General features: G+C 43.2%; 1 protein-coding gene, 1 long non-coding RNA gene, 1 other non-coding gene and 1 pseudogene across 4 annotated transcripts in view; 2 read left to right on the forward strand and 2 right to left on the reverse strand.

Annotated features, from left to right (window-relative positions):
- The window catches only part of LOC139036455 (ATP synthase subunit gamma, mitochondrial pseudogene), a 58942-nt pseudogene extending 50795 nt beyond the window's left edge, over window positions 1-8147 (reverse strand).
- ASIP (agouti signaling protein) overlaps window positions 1-22317 on the forward strand; it is a 116332-nt gene extending 94015 nt beyond the window's left edge. For both annotated transcript variants that reach the window (XM_070472549.1, XM_070472550.1), the window contains 3 exons: window positions 17884-18053; window positions 19382-19446; window positions 21955-22317. In XM_070472549.1, coding sequence (XP_070328650.1) covers window positions 17894-18053; window positions 19382-19446; window positions 21955-22131 — 402 coding nt within the window. In that variant the 5' untranslated portion in view covers window positions 17884-17893 and the 3' untranslated portion in view covers window positions 22132-22317. The remainder of the gene's footprint in view (window positions 1-17883; window positions 18054-19381; window positions 19447-21954) is intronic.
- On the forward strand, window positions 10383-10582 carry LOC139036833 (small nucleolar RNA SNORA73 family). Its single transcript, XR_011489696.1, has one exon. It is a non-coding gene; the product is annotated as a small nucleolar RNA SNORA73 family (small nucleolar RNA).
- On the reverse strand, window positions 21057-22092 carry LOC139036752 (uncharacterized). The gene is made up of 2 exons (XR_011489608.1): window positions 22005-22092; window positions 21057-21694 (listed from the first exon to the last, which is right to left on the reverse strand). It is a non-coding gene; the product is annotated as an uncharacterized lncRNA (long non-coding RNA).
- Window positions 22318-23904: the final 1587 nt, after the last annotated feature.

Raw genomic sequence — 23904 nt, forward strand, 5'->3', positions numbered from 1 at the left:
TTTCTCTAGTTGTGGTACACAGCTTCTCATTGCGGCAGCTTCTTTTGTTGTGGCACACAGGTTTAGTTGTTCCGCGGCACATGGGATCTTCCCAGAACAGGGATCAAACCAATGTCCCATGCTTTGGCAGGTGGATTCTTTACTACCGGACAGCCAGGAAATCCCTCTTTTCCCTTTTCTTGATCAAATGCAAGATCAAAGATATGAAGAAGAGCCATAGTGTGTTAGCATTAGTTTCTCAGTTGTGTCTAGCTCTTTGTGACCTCATATTCGGTAGCCCACAGGCTCCTCTGTCTACGGAGTTCTCCAGGCAAGAATACTGGAGTGGGTAGCCATTCCCTTCTCCAGGGGATCTTCCCAACCCAGGGACTGAATCCAGGTCTCCTGCATTGCAGGCAGATTCTTTACTGTCTGTGCCACCAGGGGAGCCCTAAGAAAAGTCATAGTGCTGAGTATATCTTAGCAGTCAGATAAGGGATGCTAATGCAATTTAAGGGTTGTCTAAGCCCCAGTATGACAAACAAAGGCCAAGGAAAAGAGTATGAAATTACCATCTGACTGAAATCTGATATGATATGAAGTCAGCTCTCCAGTCTTGTTGGCCCAAAGAGACCAACAAATCCGAGGATTTTCTGTTGCTGGCTTTCTTTTCTCTTCATTCATTTACCAAATATTTATTGAGTGCCTTGCTTTGTGCCAAGTACCGCTGGGTAGTGGAAGCAACAAAACGAATATGATAGCAAGGCCCCTGCCCTCAGGGAGTTTAAATTCTACAAGAAAAGGAAAGTCCATACAAAATAAATATTTATTATTAACAATTATTAATTGTTACCTAGTGGATAAAAGCTATGAAAGAAATAGGATGATGAGACAGATAAATACCAAGGAAGGACACTTTTTAGATAAAGTGGTCAAAGGAGGACCACCCTTTTTACATACAATATTTGTACAGCGATCCAAAGATTGCCAATGATCCAGCCAGGTGAAGAACTAAAAGAATCAAGTTCAAGACCAGGGAATGAACATTAGGGCCAAGGTAGAAGGAGTAAAATATGTCTAAAACCTAGTAATTGAGTGGGAGAGTCTAACAGATGAGGGCAGAGACAGTAACAACAGGGCCTTACAAGAATTTGTGATTTTATTTGAAGAGCAGTGGGAAACTATTAAAGTCTTTAAGCAGGGGATGATATGTGATTTTAATTCCCCCTCTCCCTACCCCTCAAAAAAAAAAAATCTCTCTGCTATTTTGGAAATGGATGAAACAAGACAAGAATGAAGACAGGATGTTAATTAAGAGACATTTATAGTTAGTTGTCCAGGCAACAGTCCCAGAGGTTCAGAATCTCTGCTGAATTGCTAATCAAAGCTATCCTAGCTTTGGTAACTAGGTTAACCAAAGACAGAGAACAAAAGCAAACAACTTCAGAAGTTAAGTGAATTCCTCATGCTCAGTTGGCCTTGTCTTTCTAATGTTTTGCCTGAATGTCTAGATGAGGGTGATTAAAGGATCCTTCAGAAGGTTGGGCTCAGTCTCTAAAGTATCTTTCTTCAAACTCACTCACAAGATGAAATCTTGAGAAGTGAGCCAAATTTGTGACCAGGGCTCTCCAGGTATTTTCATAAGTTTCTTTCTCTCTTTTTTGGGTCTCGCACTCACCCTCAGCAGAATCTACCTTCCTAACACAGTGCACCAAAACTCTCTCGAACCCTTCTTTCTTTGCTTCTTCTTTCCTTTCTTAAGAGGTCTGCTCTTAGATAGGAAAGTAGAAAACTAATCCAGGAGTGCTAATTGCTACCAACTTAACCATGACCGAGAGCATTTGCACTTGATCCTTATAGCCCGTAAGACATGCTATGGAATCTGACTAGTTAAGGGAAGATATTTTGAGGCAGAATGTGGCTTAAATTCTGTTTTGTGAATTATCCCTCTCTATTTTCACACGGAATTCAGACTAGCTGACAGAGGTTGTCTGAAGGAAAACATTAAATGGAGACATCATTGATTGTGGACTCTGAGGCCTGGATCAGCAGGTAGAGGGATTCAGAGCAACATAGGGTGGGACTGGCTTTCCGTAGAAATCTTAAGAGAGGACAATCCAGGCAGTCCCCAAGTAGAGGGCCCCATCTTGCTTGGCTGAAGGCAAGAACCCAGAAATAGGCCAGTGCTACAGGCCTGGAGGATGCAAAACTTAAATAGGCTTCTGAAGGGAAGTATAGGATTTGGAGAAGGAGATGATGAATGGCCGTGACATTCTAAACAAGATGAGTGGAAGAATCCCCTGGCGATTCAGTGATTAGGAATCTGCACTGTCACTCCCAAGGGCTTGGGTTCAATTCCTGGTCGGGAAACTAAAAATCCCACAAGCCATGTGGTGTAGCCAAAAATGAAAAAAATAGCATAAAATAAACAAGGGGAATGAAGCCCTTTTTCTTCAGATTAGAAGGTACAAGTCCACAACTCTGCCCATAGCTTGTTACCTATTTTTTACCCAAGGTTGTAGAGAGAAAAGCTGGAGGTCAAGCATAAACCCATATCTGACAATGACTGATTCTCATTGATGCTGATGGTGCTAATTTTTCCTTCCTTCTCTTCTCTCCTGACCTGGGCAAGTTGGAGTCCTCTTAGGGATAAGCAACACTAAGTCACAACCCTGGTCTTGTGAGTTGGATGAGCCATGCTTTATTCTTTTTAAAGAGAAACCGTCCATTCAGAGAGAAAATCAACATCTCGGCTTGGCTATAAATAATTGCCCCACTCTTTAGAAAGTCTAAGACCTAAGAGCTCTGAATCTAATCAGCATCTCAAACGGCTGTGATCTACCGGATACTGAGAGAGACCAGACCACAGTACAATTTACAATTCCTTTTTTTTTTTTCATTATTGTGAGAATATTTTGAAACATGGAGAACTTCATGTAACCTCCACCCAGAGTCATCCATATTTATTACTATATTTGCTTCAAGTCTTTTTTATTTAAAACAAATTACGGAGGGAACTCCTTGGAGGTCTAGTGGTTAAGACTCCATTCTTTCAAAAAAATTATAGGTAAAGTTAGAGTTTCACTTACCCTCTTGCTCCAATCCCCATAATTCTTGTATTTCTTCAACTTTTCCTCCCTCCTTAACTTTCTCCTCTGTACTTTCTTTTTCTGACTATTTTGTGTGTGCTGCATGCTAAGTCGCTTCAGTCATGTCTGACTTTTTTCAACCCTATGGACTGCAGCCTACCAGGTTTGTCTGTCCATGGGATTCTCCAGGCAAGAATACTGAAGTGGGTTGCCATGTCTTCTTCCAGGGAATCTTCCCAACCCAGGGATCAAACCAAATCTTCTGAGTCTCCTGCATTGGCAGGTAGGTTCTTTACCACTAGCGCCACCTGGAAAGCCCCGCCTGTTTAATTCTCTTCTCATTAATTTTTTTTTTCTTTTTTTCACCATGCCATGCAGCTTGTGGGATTTTAGTTCCTCAACCAGGGATTGAACCCTTGTTTTCATCAGTGATAGCAGAGTCCTAGCCCCTGGACCACCAGGGAATTTCCCTCTTCTCATTAATTCTAAAACCTAGTAAGTTTAATATTTTATACACTCTTCTAAATATGTTTTTCAAAACAGAAGACCAATTTAAAAGGAGGCTTCTTTAAGGATCTTGATTATTTTTTGGGTGCATATCTGGTCCTTAATTGAAACAGGTTTCCATTCCAAAATAAAAGTTGTGATTATTAAATTATATGGTGCTTTTTCTTGTGTAACTTTTAAATTGCCTTTAGAATGTCTAGAATTCTAAAGATATTTTAAGCAACTTGCAACGTTAGAATGAATTTACGGCCTCTCAGAATTATAATTTTGAGTAAAAACACTCAACAGGCTATCTTAATTCTGGTTGTGTCAGCTTCAGTTCAGTCGCTCAATTATGTCTGACTCTTTGTGACCCTATGGACTGCCGCACGCCTGGCCTCAAACTCATGTCCATTGAGTTGGTGATGCCATCCAACCATCGTCATCCTCTGTTGTCCCCTTCTCCCGCCTTCAATCTTTCCCAGCATCAGGGTCTTTCCCAGTGAGTCAGTTCTTTGCATCAGGTGGCCAAAGTATTGGAGTTTCAGCTTCAGCATCAGTCCTTCCAATGTGTCAGCTTAAAATGAAAATTGTTTTTTAATTATAAATTCTCCTGATTTAGGCCATATATTACTATCCTTACTAGACTTGGCTATAAATCATTATCTGCTTCCTGAAATCAGATTTCTTTTCAGAGGGCAAATTCTTACCATCAAAAGGAATATTCAACAGAGTGTGTTGCAGCCTCTCTGAAGGGGATGCTGCTCATATGGATTCACAGCAGGTTATGTTACTGAACTCAGGTCTGGCTGCTTGTTGCTCAAAAATTAATATTTGAGAGGCAAGTGTTGGTAGAAATAAAAAATGTTGCTTTTAATCAGAAAGCCAGCTTTCTGGGGAGAAGGTGGACTCGTGTCCCCAAAAGCCAACTCTGAAGATTCTGCTAGGCCATGGAAGTTTTTTAAGGGAAAAGGGGAAGTAATATATTAATCATTGAGATAGGGGACCACATTTATTGCCATATCCGCGGTGTGCAGGCTTATTGACTACTTGTGATCTTTCTTTAGATAATATCTTGTTCATATAATTTATGAGATTACTGAAGGGAAGACTAGGGAAGAGATCTGCTCATCTGTTAATTACTTATTCTCCGTTTCTAGTGTTTTGATCTACAGAAAGAACCAGCAGATTAGGCAAGGTATTATGTGATCAAAAGATGTAAAAATTGTGCTTGGGCAGGAGATGAGTAGATCATGGTGGTGGTGGTGCCTGGCTTAAGGTTAGTTACAATATAGCTTTGCTAAAGTGACAAGACAAAAGGGGCCTCCTCCATGGATGCTTACAGTCAGAGTTAGAAGAGACCTTAACCATCTAATTCAAATTGTTTTTTGTACAGTGTTGTGGTCCTTTAATGGACTGGAACCTGGTGGTACGGAGTCGATGGTAAGAAAGTAAAAGAGAGAAAGAGGCTGATATCCCCTGGTTTATGCAGAGGACCAACAAAGCCCTTGACAGAGGACTTACATCGCTCATGAAGGCACCAGGCACCCTCTAGAGGGGGTGAAGGCACAAAGTGCCTTCTCGAGAGGGTCTTAGAAGCCCGGGCAGAAAAGTGAGCACGACGGGTCTCCACGCTCCAGAGAGTCAGCCAGAAAAAGATAGAGAGAGAGAAAAAAAGAGAGAGAGACAAAAAAAGACACGGGGACCTAAGCTCTAATGGAACAAAGGTGCTTTAATGATTTTTCTATGAGTATATACAGGCTGCAGTACAAGAAACTTCTTTCGGGAATGACAGAATTCAGCAAACCAAACAAACTGCAACGGTTACCAAGGGAACAAGGAGTAATGTTAGTTACAAGGTCAGGAGACAATCCATATCTCAAGAAAGGGGAGCAAGACTAAACAGTTTTGTCATAAAGAACATGTTTACTAAAGGAGATCCAAGCCTGCCTCACACAATGACCTCAGTCCCTGGGAGCAGCGTGCTGTTCCGCTTGAAGAGGGACAGAGGACTCATGAGAGACAGCATGTAGGAATCCTCCCGTCAAACATTCCCTGACAGTACAGGTGAAGAAAAAGTGCCCACACAGAGAAAGTAACTTTCCAGAAGTCCCACAGTGAATTCCTGGCAGGGCTGGGCCTAGAACCTAGGTCCATTTTTGGCCTCTGCTACATTAAGATGTCTCATGCCGGGAGCACAGACAGCTGCAGGGAATGTCTAGAAGCAATCTTATCATTATATAACTTACTGCTGAAACTACTGAGTGTAATTTAATGTTTCCCCTAATCCACAAACTTTTGTTTTTTCTCAGAAACTTCTTTATAGCCACCATGTCACACTATTAGTATAAGCTTTCTCTTTCTTATAACCAGAAATGGTTTCATAAGTGTTCATGTGAGCAGTTGCATAGGGCCTCATGCTTAGAGGGCCTCATGCTTGCTTAGTTTAAGCTGTTCCTTGAAATTCTTAACTTTTTAGCAACTGGCTCCACATTTTTACTTTGCACAGAACCTCACAAATTAGGCAGCATACTGGTAGCTTACATCCCATGAGATAGAAATGAGAAAGAAAATAGTCTCCCCATTGTGTTAGGAGATTGTAATGAAACGCCTAGAACTATCCCTTGGAAGAGGATCAGAAACTTGCACCTGTACCCCTGATTCAGGTCACTGACTACTTCCCACAAGCCCAGGCCACCAACCTAGTTTGGATGTGCAGGACCTAATGATCTTCCCACTGTGTGATTTGGCTTCTTGAGAAAAACTCTAAGCAACCTGAATGTCCATCAACAGAGGAATGGATAAAGTAGATGCAGGACATATATACAATGGAATATTACTCAGCCCTTAAAAAGGAACAAAATTGGATCATTTGTATAGACATGGATAAACCTAGAGACTGTTATACAGAATGAAGTAAGTCATTCTGTATAGAATAAAGAGAAAACCAAACATCACATATTAATGCATATATGTGGAATCTAGGAAACTGATATAGATGGTCTTATTTGCAAAACAGAAATAGAGGCACAGACGTGAAGAACAAACACATGTACAAGGGCAGGAAGGGGGAGTGGGATGAATTGGGAGATTAGGATTGATATGCATACATTGCTGATACTATGTATAAAATAGATAACTAACGAGAATCTATTGTATAACTCAGAGAATCCTACTCAGTGCTCTGTGATGACCTGAGTAGGAAGGAAATTGAAAAAAGAGGGGATGTATGTATATGTAGGGCTGCTTCCATTTGCTGTACAGTAGAAACCATTTATGTTGGTGAGAAAGTAATTTCAGTTTTGGACCATGAATTTTAAATCATTATAACTAGGCTGAAACACTTCTTTATTAATCAAAATTGGGATGATTACAAGTAACACATTTTTGTCAGTGAGAAAGTTTATTCTTGTAGCATAAAAAATGCATGTGTTGGGGTTCGACAAACTCTTAGAAAGCATTTTCTGCTTCCTGCTGGTTGTAGAAGTCTTTTCCCTGCAAAAAGTTGCCCAGATACTTGAAGAAGTGATAGTCAGTTGGCAAGAGGTCAGGTGAATATGGCGGATGAGGCAAAACTTGTAGCCCAATGTATTCAACTTTTTTTTTTTTAATATTTATGTATTTTTTAATTGAAGGATAATTGCTTTACGGAATTGTGTTGGTTTCTGCCAAATGTTAACATGAATCAGCCATAGCTATACATATGTTCCCTCCTTTTTGAACCTCCCTCCCACCTTCCTCCCTATCCGACCCCTCTAGGTTGTTATAGAGACCTGGGTTGAGTTTCCTTAAAAAGCTAGGGATAAAACCATCATATGACCCTGCAATCCCACTATTAGGCCTATACCTGGAAGAAACCAAAATTCATTCAACTTTTGAAGCATTGGTTGTGCAATGTGTGGTGGGGCGTTGTGGTGAAGAAGAATCGGGCCCTTTCTATACGATGCTGGCTGCAGGCATTGCAGTTTTCCATACATCTCATCATTTGCTGAGCATATTTCTCAGATGTAATGACTTTGCTGGGATTCAGAAAGCTGTAGTGGATCGGACAGGCAGCAGATCTCCATACAGTGGCCATGACCTTTTTTTGGTGCAAGCTTGGCTTTGGGAAGTGCTTTGGAGCTTCTCCTCAGTCCAACCACTGAACTGGTCATTGCCAGTTGTCATGTAAAATCCACTTTTTGTCACACATCACAACCCAATCAATAAATGGCTCATTATTGTTGCATAAAATAAGAGAAGACGACGATTTTTAAAAATTTTCAGTTAGTTCACGAGGCACCCATTTATCGCGCTTTTCCACCTTTCCAATTTTCTTCAAATTCTAAATGACCGTAAAACAGTTGATGTTGAGTTCTTCGGCAACTTCTCCTGTAGTAAGAGGATCAGCTTCGATGATGGCTCTCAGCTGTTGTTGTCAACTTCTGATGGCCAGCCACCGCACTCCTCATCTTCAAGGCACTTGTCTCCTTTGCAAAACTTCTTGAACCACCACTGCACTGTACGTTCGTTAACTGTTCCTGTGCCAAAAGCATTGTTGATGCTCCAAGTTGTCTCTGCTGCTTTACGCACCGTTTTGAACTCAAATAACATCGCTTGAACTTACTTCTTGTCTAGACATTATTTCCCTAGTCTAAAATAAATATAAAATAAACAGCCAGTAATAAGTCATTAGCCAAAAAAAATGCAAGAAATGTGCATTAAAATGATGTGTAACATAATCACATTTATTTAAGAATGTATTCCAATATCAAACAGCACAGTTAGACAATGCAAAACTGCAGTTACTTTTCACCAACCTAAATAACACAACATTGTAAAGCAATTATACTCTAATAAGGATTAAAAAAAAAAAAAGCTCTAGCCAAATAATTAATTAAAATAGAATGGAAATCTCAGTAATTGGCTTTGGCAGTGCACATTTGGCTACCAGTGGCCTGATGGCTATAAAAGGAAGCCTCCCTCTAGGGCAGGAAATTCAAGGAGACTGCCAAAGGGGAAGGACCGCAGAGGCTATGTGCTAAATAGAACCATGCGAAAGAAAGAAGAACTGGCAAGAGCAGCACAGAATGTCTGAGCACTCCAGGAGCTACAGCCCAATATTGGAAGGAGGCTGAGGAAATCAGAGGTCAACAATAATCCATGAAATCACCCAAGACCCTGAGCAGTTTAACCACACTCTTTTTTCTGCCTACCTGAGGCATTTGTTTCACTTGTACCTCAACTCTAGCACTTCTCTCCTCCTTTTTTTTGTTAGTTATTTGTTTGTTTGCCATCCAAAGTCAGGGACTTGTTTTTCTAGGGACCCTTTATTCATCTCTTTTTTTTTTTTTTTTGGCTGCACCATGTAAGCTTTCAAGATCCTAGTTTCCCTGACCAGGGATCGAACCCAGGACTATGGCAGTGAAAGCACTGAGTCCTAATCACTGAACTGACAGGGAATTCCCATATTCATTTATATTGAGCATATAGTAAATTGACTCAATTGAGAGAAACATTTATTGAGGGCTTATTTTGTGCTGAACTTAGGCATTAGAGCTAGGAGTAGTAGGGAGGCGGTGGGCATGGAGATGAGTAAGGCAAAGGCTCTGCCATTAATGAGTGTTCAGCCCAGAAGAGACAGACAAATGAACAAATTATTATAATACAATGTGTCTAGGGAGGAGACACTACTTAACTACCCTGGAGAGAAGTGGCAGGGATTCATGTCAAGTCCCATGGCATTCAAAAAGGATTTGTTGCTTGATTGGCTGTTCTTCTTGTTAACTAAGTAGGTAGAGCATATTGTCACTCTCCTGCTACCCCAGAAATGTTCATCACTAATAAGCCTGGGTGAACATTAAGGAATGGATCAGTAGCTCCAGTGAAGCCTCCCACGCTCAGCCCAGCCAGGCATATCACTAGCCACCCAGGTGGATGAAACATGTATAAGGCAGTGGGATCCTTCTGCAGCTGCTGAACATCTGGTGTGAGGAATCTAGGTAACTATGAATGAGAGTTATTACTCCTCTGGTCCGGACCCTCAGTATTTGGTACAGCTAGTTTGACTGAGAAACTAAACCACAACAAAAATTAAGTGTTGCTTCTCCCAGCTTTTGGCATGTCAGAAACTGTAGCTATGAGCGAGAAGAGTAACAGGGTTTGAGCGTGTTCCAGGGCAGAGCAAGAGCCCCAGGTAATAGGAAGATATGCCATGAGAAAGCCCTACATTTTACTGACAACAGCAGTAGGTACTGAGAGCAAATTGCATGCTGAATTTAAGGTACAAAAGGGGAGGAGGGTCTTGCAAATTCCCCAGGCTCACTATCACACAACAAATATAACTCTGTCCAGCTTCTTAAATTCCTTTGATGATGTGTCAAACAGCTTCTAATATTTTATTTATATCCTCCTTTATTGTTTCTTCTTCTTGTTGTTGTTCAGTCACTCAGTTGTGTTCAGTTCTTTGCCACCATGGCCTGTGGCACGCCAGGCTTCCCTGTCCTTCACCATCTCCCAAAGTTTGCTCAGATTCATGTCCATTGAGTTGATGATGCCATCCAACCATCTCATCCTCTGTCACCCCCTTCTCCTTTTGCCTTCAGTTCTTCGCAGCATCAGGGTCTGTTCCAGTGAATTGGTTGTTTGCATCAGGTGGCCAAATTATTGGAGCTTCAGCATCAGTCCTTCCAATGAATATTTAGGATTGATTTCCTTTAGAATTGACTGGTTTGATCTCCTTGCGGTCCACGGGACTTTCAACAGCCTTTTCCAACACCACAGTGTGAAAGCATCAAAGTGTTTCTTATTACAAAGTGGTAACATGCTTGTAAAAAAATTCAAATACATCCAGCATGGATACCCCAGGAGGTCACTCTCCCCAGGCTCTAAGTGGTGTATGGGAGCACAGGGCTCTACCCTGTGATGTGCAGTCCCTTCCCACAATGTTGGAGGTGAAGCCGGGCATTGCATCTGCACCTGCATATTCCTACAGCTTCTCTGAGTCCTATGGACAATGACTGAGAAGACAAACCATTCAGGAAACATCTAAAAAAAAAAAATCCTGGCTCCCCTCCCAGGTGCCACCAGCACAGCCCAGAGCAGGCTGTCAGGACTGCACCTCATGAACACCTAGTTAGCAGAGCAGCTAATATATTGCTTGCAGTCTTCAAGAAGATTCTGCTGCCTTCACCTGTTCTTCAGCTCTCATCTTTCACTATACCTCTGTCCCAATAGGCAGTTAGCCATCCCCCAGCACTGGGACATTACAATTCTTTCCTTTCCTTTGGGTACCAAGGCCTTACCTAAAGGAGGAAGGTGTCAGCTTATCCCCAGTGTCATAGCTAAGGGATGTCTTTGGTGTACACTCAGTGCCCACTGAATACTGATACACCATCTCCCTACCTTACAGAGATGCTCTGGACACTGATGTCTCCCATAGCCCCTCAATCAACCCTTACACATTAGTACTCAAGTGTGTGCACACACACATGCACAAACACAGATCAACACTCCTGAGGTGTATACACCACTCACATTTAGCCATGACTTCTCATGACCTCTTTTCTAGACTTTAATCAGATACAGTCACACTAATGCATTTATAAATCCCTCAGCTCTTAAGGGTACACAAGTGGCATTTACAAAATCCTTCTCTGTGTGACTACTTAAACTCCCCAAAGTTCAGGAAGCAGGAATTAGAAATTATGGATTCATAGAATGTTAAAATAGAAAGGTCTTTCCATTCTTTCATCCATTAAACAAATCTGTATTCAAGTTGTACTCTGTGCCTCGCAATGTGTACTGGGTCATATAGTTCTCTCCTCTTGTTTCACAGACAAAGCAGAGGCCCAGATGAGCTGAGGGTGCACACAGTCTCTTAAATGGCAGGTATATCCAAGAAACCTCACTCCCCTTTCTGGATTCTTTATATCCACTCATCTTCAGTCCTAAGCAGTAACTTAAAGCAGGTGGTGAGTTTAAGAGGGAGAATTGCCATCAGTGATACCACCGATCAAAGAGCATTCTTCACTACTACAGAGTGGAAGGACAGATTACTCTTAAGAAAAGCAATTGCACAGGTCACTGCTGTCAGCATTACGATCCTGTATTAACAGATGGAGTGTGTGTTCCCTGTTGAGGATTCATAGCACCAAGGCTTTGTATAGGTTCCTAACCCATTGCCTGAAATGGCAAAGTCCCCCAACTCTGAAAACTGTTAAGTTTTTTTTCCTTTGCTAACTCATTTGGCAACAAAATCTGTCCTGAACTGATGCAAATAAATTCTCAGACTTCGTTTATCCTTTGTATATTCACACCATTTTGCTTCAGAAGCATCAATATATTTATAATGGGTGCTTCTAGACCCCGTATATGTGGTTTAATATGGTATATAGAAGATATTGTTTTTCTAAAATCCACAAAATCCTGAATTAAAAAAAAAAGAAAAGAAAATCTGACCCCAAGGATCATAATACACCTTGGTATTATGGATGTATATTATATTTAGAATATACAATCTCTTACAGGATTGGTACAAAGAATATTGGTTCTTACCCTCTCCCACAAATACACAAATAAGATTAATTCCACTGAGACTTCACCCTTCCCAGGCTCAGTCTGGTTTTATAGATTCTAAGAAACTGTATTTTCAGTTTATTCCTTAAGAGTTGCTTGTACAACAAAGGAAACTTTAAAAAATTAAACCTTGGAATTCACTATAACCTGAATTAGTCTAGAGATGGTATCTGGTGACTTCTCCTTCCTGCCTGTTGTGCAGTGGCTAGTATATTAGAACTGCTGGTTGCTGTGATGGTGATAATTCCTGCATTATCTGGTGTTCAGAGGAAGTGATGCACATTGGATCTCAGTTAATCTCCCCCAAACTCCAGTCACTTCTTTTCTAAGCCACATTTCCCAACTATCCTTTCACTTCAATGCAGGAATTCTCAGTATTATTTTTTTTAATATTTATTTATTTATCTGTGTCAGGTCTTCGTTGCAGCACATGGGATCTTCTTTGTGTCATGTGAGATCTTTCATGCTTGCTTAACAACCTCTTGTGAGTCTCACTTTCTAGATAGGGTCAGCAAACTTTTTCTGTGAAAGGCTAGATACTAAATGTTCTATGCTTTATGGACCACATAGGGTCTCTTGTTGTTGTTTGGACACTTATCAAGGCTTGCAGGATCTTAGTTCCCCAACCACGGACTGAACCCTGGCCTTCAGCAGTGAAATCACAGAGTCCTAACCACTGGACTATCAGGGAATTTCCTGTTGTTTTTTTATTTTTTAATAGAACACTTTACAAATGTCAAAACCATTCTTAGCTTGAAGATCATACAAATGCTACACAAAATATGGAAAGAGTAAATGAATACTGCAGTCACTAAAGGCCACAGATTCAGCTTCAGTGATAAGTAAATAAATGCTTGTGTAACAAGCTAAGTACTGTTCTTAGGTCAGAAGTGGTCAGGCGTAAGAAATGGTAAAGGTGGAGCTTTGTATGGGGACCAGGAGGTAGCTAAGCCTGGCTAGGGTATATACTTCCTATAAGAAAAGATAAAACTGGGAAGGAATGTGGAAGGTAGCTTGGGGAGGACTCTGGTCCTTCTCTGAGGCTATGTAGTATGTATTTCCTTTGGTAATGAGGGTAACCCCTCTAGAGGAATGACATTGCCTGGAATCCAGCAGCAGCCTCTTAATTGGTTTTCCTCCTCTCAGTCCTGTCCCTTCCATCTCCACACCCCAGTCAGAAGAATCTTCAGTTCAGTTCAGTTCAGTCGCTCAGTCATGTCTGACTCTTTGTGACCCCATGAACCACAGCACGCCAGGCCTCCCTGTCCATCACCAGCTCCTGGAGAAATCTTTCTACAATGCAAATCTGATTAAGTCTCTCCTCCTATTCAAAAGTCTTCATTCATTTTCCATTGTCTTGAAGATACTGTCCAAACTCCTTATCATGGTTTAGAAGTCCTGTCATGATCTGGGCCCTGCCTCCATCTCCTGTTATATTTATTTATTTACTGATCTTTTCTAGTTCCTGAAATGCACCATCCTCTCTTGCCTTTAGACCTTCATGCTTGTACATGATTCTCAGTGTCTGCAACACTGCCAGCACCACTTTCACTCTCTTCTCCAGCACACATAAATCCAAATCAGCCCTATGTTCTCAGCTTCAGTGCAATTTGCTCTGAGATCTTCCCTAAGTCTATGCACTAGTTGAGGTTTCCTGTGGCAAAAGCTTTATTAGAATAACTTATTTAACTTGTCAGCCATCCCTGATAGAATCTAAGCTCTGCAAGGACAGGCATCATTTTGTATCTTGATCACTACTGTAACCCAAAAATCTAGCATAGCACTGGTTTATAGTAGGTACTTAACTAATAATTTTCACTATGAAAGCATTTGGTATCATTCTGGGGGGTTCCGAAGAGCTCTGGTACCACAGTCCTTTATGTTTCAGTGCAGAAAGAATTCAGGAAGAGGCAAAGTGGCAGATTAAGAAATCATTTATTTGAATAGGATGCTTATGAGGCTTATAAACCAGGGGGTGACAGGGTGCCATACTCCAAGAATTTAGTGGGCTGCAGTTTTATAATCAAAGTAAAAGTAGGGAGACGGAGAAGAAATTTCCTTTTCTTGAATAGACATCATCCTTCCATTGTCAACTCCTCCTCTAGGTTGAACAAGAGAATTTTCTTGTTCCTACATGGCCAAGCTAGGTCCACAAATTATTGTTTTTCATGTGCGCAGAGAGCATGTCCTAGGGAATCATTAACTTATTGAGCTCACTGGACAAGATGTCTCATGCCACCATTGTTTAAGTGTTTGTGGGCATGTCTCATACAATGGTTCTGTTGCTAAGCAAGCCTGGTTGGTTTTGTGGTTAAGCAAACCTGATTTTTTAAATCTGAGTAATACAGTGGTCTCCCCTATTTTTTCTACTTACAATCCCCTAGTGGAATTAACTATTTAATGACCCGTTTTGTCCCTTTGTGAAAGTTGCTCAGTCGTGTCTGACTCTTTGCGACCCCATGGACCATACAGTGCTTGGAATTCTCCAGGTCAGAATACTGGAGTAGGTAGACATTTCCTTCTCCAGGGGATCTTCCCAATCCAGGGATCAAACCCAGGTCTCCTGCATTGCAGGTGGATTCTTTACCAGCTGAGCCACCAGGGAACCCCAAGAGTACTGGAGTAGGTGGTCTATCCCTTCTCTAGTGGATCTTCCCAACCCAGGAATCAAACTGGGGTCTCCGGCATTGTAGGCAGATTCTTTATCAGCTGAGCTACTAGGGAAGCTTTTTGTCCCTTTACTCTGTCCCTATCAACAAGATGAATGAATATGTATCTATGAATGAATGAATGAAAGGAAATGGGGCTTTATTTATAAGGAAGCTTAATCTGGATATATGTTCTAGAGTCAAGGCTAATGAGGAGGCGCTTATGGAAGACCCAGTGGGAGGAACTAGACCACTCGGGACAGAAGGAATGGAAAGGGAGGGAGAAATGGTTGTGAGAAATGGGAGGAATGAAAATCACTAGAACTCAAATGACTGATTGATTGGATGTGGGGAACAAGAGAGAAGGAAACTACTCTCCAAGCTAAGAGCCCAGCAGCAGCATCAGAGAGAGAAGGGAGTCCTACGAGGAAGAGATGGCTCAGGATTTGAGAAGGAAGGAGGAATGGAAGAAATCGTTCAAATGTAGCTTTCCTCAGTCCTAACCAACTAGCCATCCCAGGCAACCCTGATGGCTCTCGTTAGACTGAACTGGGCTAGAAGAACCTTTTGGTTGGCCACGAATTTAGAATTCAAGAGGCATCTAAAACAGGCAGAGAGGCAAACTGGAATAGGTGGGTATGACAGCAGAACTACAGCAGCTGGGAGGCGACCGTGAGGCTCTTGAAACAAAGAACCAAGTCTAACTGATGAGATGACCCACATGAACACTTGAAGAACAATGAAATACTAATGGTATTGAATTTAAGACCTGGAAGAGTCCAGAAAAGGGAGAGAACCGTTGGGGCTGACCTGAAACTGAGAGAAATGTGCCAAAGCTGGCATTGAGCTGGGTCCTGGAGGAAGGAGAAATGTGATTGGGGGAGCTCAGAGTAGATAATGTTGTTGAAGCCAGAGCAAAGGCCTCCTGATGGAGGAGTAGTGTAAGTAGTTCCACTGAGAAGAAGGTATGGGCTGGAGTGAAGAGGAAGTGGAAAATATGAGATAATTTAAAGAGAGCATAAAGTAAAATTTGGTAAGAGATCGGATGTAAAGATCAAGAAAGAAAGAGTCAAAAATTAAAACCAACATTCTTGACTGTGGAGGGTGGTGATTCGACAAAGATAGAAAACATAGTGAAGCCAGATCATGCTCGCAGTTAACTTATGCAAACTCAACCATATATACTTAGTGAGTGAGTGAGAGAGGGGAGAGAAGCAATTTAAATATGCAGGCGAGATGATGTGAGGCTTTCCCTGCTGGCACAGTGGATAAGAATCCACCTGCCAGTGCAGGGGACATGGGTTTGATTCCTGGTCCAGGCAGATTCCATATGCCATGGAGCCACTAAGCCTGTGCACCACTACTGAGCCCACATGCCTAGAGCCTGGGCTCTGCAACGAGAAGCCACTGCAATGAGAAGCTTGTGCACCACATCGAAGAGAAGCCCCTGCTCACACAACTAGAGAAAGCCTGTGTGCAGCAAAGAAAACCCAGCACAGCCAAAATAACTACATTTTAAAAATAAATAAATATGCATGCGATTCTGATCAACCTCCTATCCAGAGAGCCCCTGCTCTGCAATAAGGAGACAGCCACTCCAGAATTGGGAGCTGCAGATATGCTTTTCCCTCAGTTGGTCTCAGTTCCTATACACCTCTCATAGTATAAACCTTTCATTATGCTGATGGTGATCCTGGTGTTCAAAGAAAAAGATTTTTTTTCATACAATATGATCCCTAAAGGCAAGCCAATTACTTATTCCAGCGTGAAATTTTAAAAACAAATTCCATCATTTGCTAGCTGGAGAAACTTTGTACTTTGCGATTTTTGCTTTAGAATCTAACTTTACACCTGAAAATGTAACAACAAGACTATTTACAAGGGAAAGTATCCTTTAGAATGCCCTGAGTTGAGAGTAACAGAAAACTCCACTCATACTAGTTTAAAACAATAAAGGGGGGGCTTCCCTGGTGGTCCAGTGGTTAAGACCCCCCCCCCCGCCGTTCCAATGCAGGGGTGTGAGTTTGAGCTAAGATCTTACATGCTCCCCATCCCAAAACCAAAGCATAAAACAGAAGCAATATTATTACAAATAAAGGGTTTTAAAATAGTTCACATTAAAAAAAAAGCTTAAGAAAATAAAGGGAATATATTGGCTCGAGTGTGTTCTAAGTCACTTCAGTCATGTCTGACTGTTTGAAACCCTACGGACTGGAGCTCTCTAGGCTCCCCTTTCCATGGGATTCTTCAGGCAAGAATACTGGAGTGGGTTGCCATGCCCTCCTCCTCCAGGGGATCTTCCCAGCCCAAGTCTCTTACATCTCCTACATTGGCAGGCGGGTTTTTCACCTCTAGCGCCACCTAACTAATAAGTCCAGATACGATAGCAAGAACTTCCACAGGGTAGGTGAGGAGTGGGGATCCCACACTCAGAGACGATAAGATGATGCTGAAACTTTGAGCCCTGGTTGAGCCAAAAAGACATTTGTGGGAAGAAATCCACTCTGGGATCTGTCTTTTTCATCAAAACTCAAGCTAGCAATAAATCAATAAATCTAGCTAGCCTATGTGAATGGGTCCATCCTATCCTTCTGACACAAAACATACCTGCATTCATTTCCTCTGGATGTCAGAATATAGCATATGCAATGACATACACATTTGTCCAAAGGAGCCGTTTATCCATGCACCTTCTCTTGAGTCTTAACTCATGAGCCTTGTTCTCTGTACTTTAGTAAGACCTCTGCCACTGTGAGGCATTACTGGGGACCTATCAACAATTCTGCTTAGGCCTTGGGTCTCCTGGAGCCACCGACTTATAAAATGAAACAAAAAGAGCACCCCACCCTCTGGAAGGCAGAGACCAACTGCAATGCATTCTTTTTCTCTTTGCAATCTCCCTCCCTTCCTTGTCTTTCTTCCTCTCCCCTCTCTCCTTTCCTCCCTTTTCCTTCATGAGTTCTCCTTCCCTGTCCTAAGTCTTGCTGGTCCTCCAGCTCCACTGGGACACTGGGCTGTGGGCTGGGGGTCAGAGCACCAGCCCAAAGAAACATAAAGAAAGCAGGAGGGCACACGCATTTGCCAGAAACCCCGGCCCACCTGACTGCCTTCTCTGTCCCTCTCAGGCCTCCTGGGATGGACGTCAGCCGCCTCCTCCTGGTTACCTTGCTGGCCTGCCTGTGCTTCCTCACTGCCTACAGCCACCTGGCACCTGAGGAAAAGCCCAGAGATGAAAGGAACCTGAAGAACAACTCTTCCATGAACCTGTTGGATTTCCCTTCTGTCTCTATTGTGGGTAAGTAGTCTTACCCACTGGCTGGCCTGGGGCCCAGACTCTGGGCTCTGGCCCATGAGAAGGGGCTGAAGGGGGTCAAACAATCCCCAAGCCGCTATCAGGATCCATTGCCATCGGTCAGAGCTCCTTTGGGCTCATTCCTCAGAACAATTCTGGAGGAATCAAGTGCCCCTTAACTCATTTGGTTAAGAAAGCTGTGCCTCTCACCAATCTAATATGCAGCTTAGCATGTTAGAGGCTCTGAGAAACCCTAAAGTCAAGACACTTGGTGAATTTGGTTTAACTTGGTGTATCTGAAACTGAATCACATAACTCCTATCAATGGTAAAATTTTTAGAAAATTCTTCAGAATATAACCAAGTCTGGGATGAACTAGTTCTTTCATGCCAGGGTTGAGAATTGAAAATGACTGCTCAGAGGAAAATATCAGGGGTATTAGAGCCTAGCATTAGAGAATTTCTGGTTCGAATTTATCTGACAATAATTATAATAACATATATACTTATTTTCTGATAGGCACTCTGAAGTGAATACTATTTTTATTCCTATTTCACAGCTAAGTAAATTAAAAGTTAGAAAAGTTAAGTAACTAACATACAGTTTGTAACTGGCAGAGACAGTGCATAGGTCGCAAAGATTAAGACACGACTGAGTGACTGAACTGAACTGACTGAACTGAATACATACCCAGGTTCTGGGTTAGGTTCTGTTTAACTCCAGAATCTAAGCTCAAAACTAATATTCCTTACTGACTTGCCTCTCACTTCAAAAAGAGGATATTCTAGATATATGGGAAGGGACTGGAGCACATTAACATTGATCTGTGTTAGATTTTCCACTATATAAACATACCTCATTTATCCTCACAACTCTTCAAGGTAGGTATTACAGTACCTACTTACATATGAGAAAACTGAGTCTTAAGGAGATTAAGTAGGTTGTCCAAGACCACAAAGCTGTTATGTAGCAGAGTCAGGATTCAAATCAGGTCTGCCTGGCTCCAAAGCTCTGAGAAATAGGAAATAGGAAATAGGAATACCGGAAACACAAAACCATCCTTGTACAAGACACTGAGTCCATTTTCCAGGGCCTTCTTGGATTTTCCCTTTCGCTTTCCTTCAGAGGACTCTTTGCTCTCTGTCTCTGGCTCCAGGTCTGCAGCCAGGCTGCAGCAGCTGCTGGCCTAAGTCCCAAGATGTGATCTATCCAACCAAACCTTCATCCTCTCCCCAACCCTGGGGCTTCCTAGAGCCCTCTCTGCTCCTCCCACTTCACTGCAGTTAAGGACCCTCAGAAAATGGCCTTGTTCCTTCTGTCTCTCTTTGAAGCACTGAACAAGAAATCCAAAAAGATCAGCAGAAATGAAGCGGAAAAGAAGAAAAGACCTTCCAAGGTAGGCCTGGGAGTTCACATTGTCAGGATGGGACTGGACTTAAAGGGGGAAGACACCCAAACTCTGGCTAGGAAGTAAATGAAAGATTTTCCAGGGTTGCATGCCCCAGAGAAACTGAAAGCTACCAAAACCTTCCTGAGCTCGAGCCCTGAAGCAGACCACCAAGAGCTGAGGTCCAGGATGCTGAGTAAAATTGCGTACCTAAACTAAACTAGCTTGAACCCTGCCTAAAATAACTAGCTCAAACTTCCTAAACTAGCTCAAACCCTGCCTGAAATTTCACTGTCATTCATTCTTTTGATGAATGCGATGTTTCCCAAACCTCAGTCATTTCAGAACCATTTCTACAACTTTTACCATATCTGAGTTCCACTTATTTAATATTTGTTTAAAACTTAAAAACAAAAATACTATGTAACAGGACTTCCCTGGTGGCTCTGTGGTTAAGAATCCGCCTGCCAATGCAGAAGACGTGGGTTGGATCCTTGGGTCAGAAAGAGCCCCACATGTCTCAGAGCAACCTGGCCCATGCGCCACTACTATTGAGCCTATACCCTAGAGCTGGGGAGCTGCAACTACTGAAGCCTGTGCACCCTAGAGCCCATACAAGGCAGCAAGAAAATCCACTGCAACGAGAGGCCCAAACACTGCAACTAGAGAGTAGTCCCCACTAACCACAACCAGAGAATAGCCCTCGAAGCAACACAGATTCAGGACAGCCAAAAACAAAAATGAATTAAAAAAAAAAAACTATATAATCATGATAGAAAAGCAGTATCACTTGGCATAAATTGGAAGTAACCATGAAAATAAGTAAAGTGAAAATAAAACCTTGTTAGCAAATTCTAGCTGGTTGGTGTTGCTTGCCAAAAGTTCTAAATCTGAGACTTGCTCTCTGTATTAACAAAGAAGGATTAGAAAGTGTTGTGAGCCTTTCCATTTGAAAGAGATTGAAAAAAGAATCCTCTCTCACTGTGTGATTCAGTGTCATTTAATATTCATGTACTGCGTAAAATTGTACCACCATGATACAGGTTCCCACACTTTGAGAAATGCTAGATTAAGGCACTGTTGAAATACACAGTGTTCCTATTTTAGTGTGCCTCATTTGATCAGATCATTGTGAACAGAGCCGGGAATACTGTACTAGGCATTGGAAGGTATGACGTGGCACTGTGATCACAATAAAGTTCCCTGTTCTCTTTGAGCCTTCTGTAAAGTGAACAAGCAGATCAGATGATTGACAGAACTGTAACATCTATTTACATGCTAGATTCTGGAAATATAGTAGTGAACAAGAGAGATACATAACTGTTCTCATGGAGTTTACACTCTTCTGGGAGAAACAGGAGAACAGCACGTTAACCAGTGCTGTTCAGATAATGATAAACACTGTGAAGGAATGAAAGCAGGGAGTGAGACAGCGGGAAGGGAAAAGTGGTCAGGGGAAGTACTCCAGAAGGAGGCATCACTTAAAAGACTGAGAAACTCCGTAATCTTGAGCTGCAGTGTTCAATGGAAATGCAATGTGAGACACATATCAATTAAAATTCTAGTAGCCAGATTTTTTTTTAGTAGCCAGATTTTTTAAAGGAAAAAAAAAAAACAGGTGCAATTAATATTTTATTTACCCCAGTAGATCCCAAGTATTATTTTAATATGTAACCAACATAAAAAGTTATTGATATTTTACTTGTTTTGCGCTGTCTTTGACTTTTACACTCTCAATTCCGATGCCCAGTTTTTAACACTAGTGAAATACAGTCCTAACAAAACAATGTAGTTGTCTTTAATGAGAAACATTTTACTTCAGCTTTAAATTTTAATTAAATAAAAATTGAAAACCCGGTTCCTCAGTTGCACTAGACACATTTAAAGTACTCAGCAGCCACATATGGTGGGTGGCTGCCTGCACTGAACAGCATAGCAAAGAATGTCCCCAGGAAAGGAAGCCCCAAAACAAAGCGCCTGCAACAGGAACTCATTTGCTGTGTTCGGTGCACAGAGGGCGGGCAGGTGGGGCAGTGTGTTTAAGACCAGTGGGAGTGGTAGGCGGGCCAAACCACAGAGGGCCTCAGGGATCCAAGTGAGGGGAAGGAGGATGCTTAGTTCCTTGTGCGCTGGAGATTGGACAGTAAGGGGTCAAGGGCAGCAGACAGTGGCCAAGCCCAGGGTTTCAGCCGTAGTGAAGAAGTGGCTAGACTCCGGACCTACCGTGAAGGCAGAACCAACAGGGATTGCGGATACACTGGAAGGGGAAGACAACAAAGATGGTAGTTAAAAACCGTGCAGCTGAATGGGATCCCGTGGGGAGAGAAGAGGCCAGGCCCGAGCCAGTTAAGTGTTGTTGGCGAATCAGGCGGGTACCCGCTAGGGTGCTCTGTGGACATGAGTCGAGCGGGCGGTGGACAGCAGGTGGGGACGTCTAGTCCGAGGAGTTCCCAGGCAGGGGTGAGGACAAGTGGGGAGGACGTGGATGGCTCGGGCAGCCCCGGCGTTTCCCCGCAGAGAAAGGCTCCCATGAAGAACGTGGCACGGCCCCGGCCCCCGCCGCCTACCCCCTGCGTGGCCACCCGCGACAGCTGCAAGCCTCCAGCGCCCGCCTGCTGCGACCCGTGCGCCTTCTGCCAGTGCCGCTTCTTCCGCAGTGTCTGCTCCTGCCGCGTGCTCAACCCCACCTGCTGAGCGCGCCTCAGGGCGGGCTTCCAAAGGCGGGGCTCCAGGGACCCTGGGGCCTTTCTGGGGCGGGAGAGCTCTGGTAGGAGGGGCTTCAGAGAACGGAGTGGGCGGGGATATTGGCATTGGGGCGGGGCTTCAGGAAGTCTAGGCTAGGGCTGGGCTAAAATCCAAATACATGTAGTCTTTTCGAAAGTGTGTGGCTGTTTCTTTAAGGAACCCGAACTATCCTTTTCCCTTCGCTGAGTCCCCTGCACCGCAGAAGTTACTCGAGCTGCGCACCACCTGCTCTCTCCCGGGGCTGGGGAAACGGTTACCTAGCCCTGAGGCTGCACTCCTGGTAAGCGCTTTTCTGGATCTGGCCGCCAGAGACAGTGCTACCCCCTACCTTTAACCCTGGGGACACCCGAAGCTGCCTCCAAAACCAGGGAGGCAAAAAGAAAGTGAAGACGCTCAGTCGTGTCCGTCTCTGCAGTCCCATGGACTGTAGCCTGCCAGGGACTTCCAGACACCCGAAGCTGCCTCCAAAACCAGGGAGGCAGAATGCAACCGTTAAGGAACTGCTGGGCCTCCCAGGCGGCGCTGTGGTAAAGAACTCGCCTGTCAATGCAGGAGACACAAGAGACATCGATTTGATGGTCCCTGGTAGGGAAGATGCTTCCCTGGAGTAGGAGTAGGAAATGGCAACCCGCTCCAGTATTCTCGTCTGGTATACAAAGGGGCCTGGCAGGCGATAGTCCATGGGGGTCACAAAGAGTCAGACACGACTGAGCACTCATTCAGTCTTTCACCCTACCCCCCTTCTAAGGAGCTCCCCTCACCTCCACAAAAACAAAATGACTACAACTCCATACCCAGTCTTACTGTGCTATATGCCCTAAGGGGTCTGGGTCTGTGAATACAAGCTGGGGTGGCTGATTGTAACTGGACATTGCTGTGGGTCCAAAGGCCAGAAGGCTCTGGCCTGAGGTTCCTACAGCCTTAGGAGGCTCCACCAAAAAGGTTAGCCTCAGAAACAAATAAAGGCGGGGGTTAGATAGGGGGCCAGTCTACTAGAGAGTTCTGGGGACCTCAAAGAATCAAAGGATAAGCCATGTGAAAAGCCTCAGAAAGGATATGAAAGGAGCCAGGTCAAAGAAACCAATGGACAGTATTTTCAAGGCTAAGTTACCTCCAGACACTTCAGTTCTTGCATGGGACCATTCATAATTCAAGTTCCCAAGAAAAAGAAGGTGTGTTTCTCCCACTCCCAGGCTAAAAGAACTCCAACCCAGCCATTTTTAATTCTGAAAGCCTGAACTTTTCCTCACTCCTTACCCCAGCTCTGTCAACTAGGAAGGAGGCAGTGAGCCTGGCATGGTGACTAGGCAGCAATTTTTGTTCTGGGTTGTCAGGGGCCTGTCTCTTCAAGTGTCCCAAACTGTCACCTATAGCCTCATCCTTAGAGATTCTGAGTCTGTGGAAAACTGAGATGAAGCATCTTATCTTTGGAAGGTCCCTGGGAGGTGCTGTTTTGGGGAGAGAGGCAGTAAAGGTGTTAACAGGGTCTGTGAAAAAGGACCAGCCAGGGTGGGGGCAGTCACATGAAAACTCCTAGCATTTTGAGAGGCAAGGGCTCTCAGTGATAGCACCTACTTGCCCTGCTTGGCTGAGGGCATCCCTGCCAGTAGAAAAGGTAGGCAAGCTGAGATTTCAGCTGTCAATGTTCCCCAGAACTAGAGCTTTTCCCAAAGGAATTACCATAAACAAGAAAGAAGAAACTGCAAACAGTGGTGATACAAG

This window comes from Odocoileus virginianus, chromosome 9 (genome assembly GCF_023699985.2).
Source record: "Odocoileus virginianus isolate 20LAN1187 ecotype Illinois chromosome 9, Ovbor_1.2, whole genome shotgun sequence".
Taxonomy (NCBI): Eukaryota; Metazoa; Chordata; class Mammalia; order Artiodactyla; family Cervidae; genus Odocoileus; species Odocoileus virginianus.